The sequence below is a fragment of the Eriocheir sinensis genome, unplaced genomic scaffold, assembly GCF_024679095.1.
Source record: "Eriocheir sinensis breed Jianghai 21 unplaced genomic scaffold, ASM2467909v1 Scaffold103, whole genome shotgun sequence".
Classification (NCBI taxonomy): Eukaryota; Metazoa; Arthropoda; class Malacostraca; order Decapoda; family Varunidae; genus Eriocheir; species Eriocheir sinensis.
The window spans coordinates 512,501-517,500 of record NW_026110330.1 but is presented as its reverse complement, the minus strand read 5'-3'; the positions used below and the strand labels follow the sequence as shown (position 1 = coordinate 517,500).

Below are 5,000 nucleotides of genomic sequence, written 5' to 3'. Positions count from 1 at the left end.
AGGAAGCAGCGGATGAAGCGGAAGAAGCGGAGGGAGATATTTCCGGGTATGGTTCAAATTTTTCTTTGTTGAGTCACAGCACAGCGCCTTGTTTCCTCCGAGCCTCCAGACTTTTACCTCCGTTCCCTCCGTTTCCTCCGTTCTCTCCCTCCCTCCCTCCCTCCTTTGACCTGCATTGACACCCTGGTATATTATTTTTTTTCTCTCTCTCTCTCAATCTCTCTCGCTCGCTCGCTCGCCCTCGCTCTCTCTCTCTCTGCCATGTCCCTCACGACCCCGAAAATTTATCAAAAAAATAATAATAATAATAATAATAATAATAATAATAATAATTGCAATCACCTCCCCCCCTCCCTCCCCCCCCCATCCACTCTCTCCCGGCTTAATAATAATGACATTAATTAATTTTTTCCGTTATTATTATTATTATTATTATTATTATTTTATTTTATTTTATTTGACAATTTTTGGGGTTTTTATTTCAGTCAGCTGCACTTGACTTGCATGTGGATGGGGGGGGGGTAGGGGTGCTCTCTCTCTCTCTCTCTCTCTCTCTCTCTCTCTCTCTCTCTCTCTCTCTCTCTCTCTCTCTCTCACCTTTTTTTTCATTTTTTACACTTTCTTGCATTCTCTCTCTCTCTCTCTCTCTCTCTCTCTCTCTCTCTCTCTCTCTCTCTCTCTCTCTCTCTCTCTCTCATTTTTTTTCTATATTTGGTTCATTTTGCGTGTCTCTCTCTCTCTCTCTCTCTCTCTCTCTCTCTCTCTCTCTCTCTCTCTCTCTGCCTGGCCTGACCTTATTAAATTGCATGAAAATTATTATTATTATTATTATTGTTATTATTATTATCATTATTATTATTATTATTATTAATATTATTATTATTATTGTTATTATTCATCGGCCAGCTCGCTGTGACTCAAAAAAGATTAAAATGAACCATAGCATTATTATTATTATTATTATTATTATTATTATTATTATTATTATTATTATTATTATCATTATTATTATTATTGGTGGTGGTGGTGGTGGAGGTGGTGGTGGTGGTGGTGGTCTGTACGTCTGTTTGTCTGTTTCATTCCTTTCTTCCTTTCCTTCTTTCTCTCTTTCTATCTATCTATCTATATCTATATAAATCAATGTATATATATATTTAATCATTAATAAAATCATGTAATATATTTATCTTAGGTTAGTTGTTTATATATATTACTAACTGCTTTCTGTGTGTGTGTGTGTGTGTGTGTGTGTGTGTGTGTGTGTGTGTGTGTGTGTGTGTGTGTGTGTGTGTGTGCGCTTTCTGGGATTTGCTACAGGTTGCCAAAAATCTTGTGTGTGTGTGTGTGTGTACTTCCATTCACAAACACATACCTAACCAGTGTGCGTTTGTGTATGTGTGTGTGTGCGTGTTTATGTGTGTGTGAGTGTGTGTGTGTGTGTACTTCCATTCACAAACACATACCTAACCTGTGTGCGTGTGTGTATGTATGCGTTATTCTGTGTGTGTGTATGTGTGTACGTATACAACACACACACACACACACACACACACACACACACATACACACACATACACACTCTAATCTGTTTGTTCATACGTTTGTTACCCCCATAGGTGAAGGTGAGGATGATGGGGCGGCCCCGGACCCCGCGGCTGAGTCCCTGAGCCGGGGCGATAGGTCACACCTCATCGTATGGTCTGTCGCACGCCCCCCGTTCTGAATGCCCCGCCCCGCCCCGGAACACCCCCAGGACCCCAAACTTACTGTCCTGATGGGTTGAAGTCTGCCCCGAAACCCCCCCGGATTGGCGTCTCATCTCGCCCCGCCCCAGGACAGCCCCAAGATTGAACCTGTCCCTGAAATACCCCGGATTGGCCTGCCCCGTGATGCCCCGCCCACTACTACAATGCTTTATATAGCTTCTCAACGCCCCGCCCTGCCCCGCCCCGCCCCGAGCTTCTCAAGATGACGTGGGGTGGAGTTTCGCCTCGCCCCAAACTCCCCCGGACGCCCTCGAACGCCCCGCCCCGCAGAGCAGCAGTACACAGCCCCGCCCCGCCCCAAGAAGCTTTAGGCCTATGACTCGGAAGTGTTTTTTTATGTTCATTGCTTCCTTTTTTCTTGTTTTAATATATATATTTTTTTTCTTCCTCTTCTTCCTCTTCTTCCTCCTCCTCCTCCTCCTCCTCCTCCTCCTCCTCCTCCTCCTCCTCCTCCTCCTCCCTTTCTCTTTATCATTTATTTTTGTGTGTGTGTTTTTTAGGGAGAGAGAGAGAGAGAGAGAGAGAGAGAGAGAGAGAGAGAGAGAGAGAGAGAGAGAGGCCACACTGTTTGTATATAATCAACGTTTTTTTAGTCATATTAATATTCTCAAACACACATACACACACACACACACAAGTTACTGACAGCTTTATATATATATATGTGTGTGTGTGTGTACGTATGTGTGTGTACACGTGTGTGTGTGTGTGTATGTGTGTGTGTGTGTGTGTTTTAGGCTCAGAGGACTCTAGCAGAATTTTCTTAAACTATCTGTATTTATATATATTTATGTACGTTTTTGTGTGTGTGTGTGTGTGTGTGTGTGTGTGTGTGCGTGCGTGCGTGCGTGCGTGCGTGTGCGTGTTACCGACTGACCGACCGACCGATTTTATTTATGCATTTCCAAACGCGATTTTACGGACAATATGTTTTCACCTCCGTTTGGAAATGTCCGAGAAAGTCTTATTTAGAAAGTCCATGCGAGGACTCTAAACATTAATATATATACATTCAGGGATTTCTTTATCTAGATTATTATTAACAGTATAAGGAAGGAAGGAGAAGGACGGAAAGAGAGAAAGAGAGAGAGAGAGAGAGAGAGAGAGAGAGAAGGAAGAAAAAGATTAAAATATAGATCACTTACAGCTGTGTTGACCGGCTAACTCTCTCCTCCTATATATGTTTACTTATTTCAGTTGTTTACGTATCTCAAAATAGTCAAATGAGAGTCCATTGTGTTTTATAGAAGCTGTATTGACTGGCTAACTCTCTCCTCCTATCTATATTCATCTATTTAAGTTTGTTTACATATCTCAAAATAGTCAAATGAGAGTCTATTGAGTATTATAGAAGCTGTATTGACTGGCTAACTCTCTCCTCCTATCTATATTCATCTATTTCAGTTTGTTTACGTATCTCAAAATAGTCAAATGAGAGTCTGTTGAGTTTTATAGAAGCTGTATTGACTGGGTAACTCTCTCCTCCTATCCATATTCATCTATTTAAGTTTGTTTACGTATCTCAAAATAGTCAAATGAGAGTCCACTGTGTTTTATAGAAGCTGTATTGACTGGCTAACTCTCTCCTCCTATCTATATTCATTTATTTCAGTTGTTTATGTATCTCAGAATAGTCAAATGAGAGTCCATTGTGTTTTATAGAAGCTGTATTGACTGGCTAACCCTCTCCTCCTATCTATATTCATTTATTTCAGTTGTTTATGTATCTCAAAATAGTCAAATGAGAGTCCATTGAGTTTTTTAGAAGCTGTATTGACTGGGTAACTCTCCTATATATATTTACTTATTTCAGTTTGTTTATGTATCTCAGAATAGTCAAATGAGAGTCCACTGTATTTATAGAAGCTGTATTGACTGCCTAACTCTCTCCCCCTATCTATACTTATTTATTTATATAGGGACGTTTAGCCAGAAGGACCCAGATATAAGTTTGTTTACATAGGTTTAAAGAGTCAAATGAGAGTCAATAGATTGTTAAGGAAGCTGTTTTGATTACTGCATTTGACGGCTTATATCAGCCTGCGTCTTATGAGGTCAAGGTTCAGCTTAACCTCATACCCTTATACCCCGTCAGGCACGATCGCGGCTTTTATGCTAGACCCCATCACACCACGATCATGGCGCTCTTCAAATATCGCGCTCATTTTACGACACACAGTTTGTTTATGTTTGAGGCTATGCGTCATTCATCAAGCCCTGTCATTGGCCCTTTGTTTCGAACATGGTGGATGCTTAGCCAATCACGTCCCAGCTTTTACAAGGATTTGCTTAGGTTGTTGTCAGGCTCCAGATATGCCCGCGGTGAGTACACGGTCGCAATGTGTGCTGTGTGTTATCATTTCTTTACCCATTTCTAGGCAAGACAGTAGATATGTATTTACTTCCATGAGTAAATAAGTATTTCAGGCACACGGTACGATACATGACGATACGTGAGAATTGCTTTTTGTCTTGTTATTGACCTGGATAAGGGCGGAGTGTGCCACGAGGGTGATGCCAGATGACGAGTGTGACTTGACACTGGTGGTTTCCCATGTAGAGGAATATATAAGTTCCATTTGTTCATTTATCATTATACCGCAGCAAAGAGCAACTTGTAAGCTTTCAAATGATATATAATTGTCCCAGTGTTTGTTACAATAATTTGAGTGACCACTACGGTAACAAGGGAACACCTACTCACCCGTTTTTTATGTACGTAACTTAAAACCACCCTCTCATTTTATCACGGGGTATAAGGGTTAAATTAATCTGCAACAAACCTCCTCGCAAACGTAAACAAGGTGCCGATCGCTCCCACACCAAGAACGGCAGCTCATTTCTACAGTAACGACGCATGACAGTGGTATTTCCCGCTACGTCATAAAGGGTAACACCAGGCAGGAAGGACGTTAAGTGCCGACGCTTAACCGAAATTGACCTCTCTTTCGGCCACCTCTTTGGATTCTTTTTAGGAGCAGCGAGTAGCGGGCTTTTTTTTTATTATGGTTTCCTTTTTTTGTGCCCTTGAGCTGCCTCCTTTGTTGTAAAATATAAATATAAAAAAGAAGAAAAGCCAGCTGTACCCAAAACCAGACCACACACGCAAGACGCACTTCCTTCCGTTTTAAAAGCGTACAAAACATTCGGAGTTTTAATACGACATAGAGAATTAATTAAACACATTTCCACACCTCATTATGCCATAGAAACGTACTTAAATATTACTACAAC

The 5,000-nt window shown here is 41.1% G+C and overlaps 1 protein-coding gene across 19 annotated transcripts in view; it reads left to right on the top strand.

The window, feature by feature from the left end:
* The window catches only part of LOC126989037 (C-Jun-amino-terminal kinase-interacting protein 4-like), a 42,879-nt gene that overhangs the window by 36,780 nt on the left and 1,099 nt on the right, over positions 1-5,000 (top strand). For 15 of the 19 annotated variants that reach the window (XM_050847572.1, XM_050847587.1, XM_050847577.1 and 12 more), the window contains 2 exons: positions 1-46; positions 1,617-5,000. The exon at positions 1-46 is cut by the window's left edge and continues 195 nt beyond it; the exon at positions 1,617-5,000 is cut by the window's right edge and continues 1,099 nt beyond it. Coding sequence is in view for 1 of the 19 variants with exons in the window: in XM_050847582.1 (XP_050703539.1) it covers positions 1,617-1,723 (107 nt within the window). In the remaining 18 variants the exon portion in view is untranslated. The remainder of the gene's footprint in view (positions 47-1,616) is intronic. The other 4 variants (XM_050847569.1, XM_050847568.1, XM_050847570.1 and 1 more) reach the window with 4 other exon arrangements.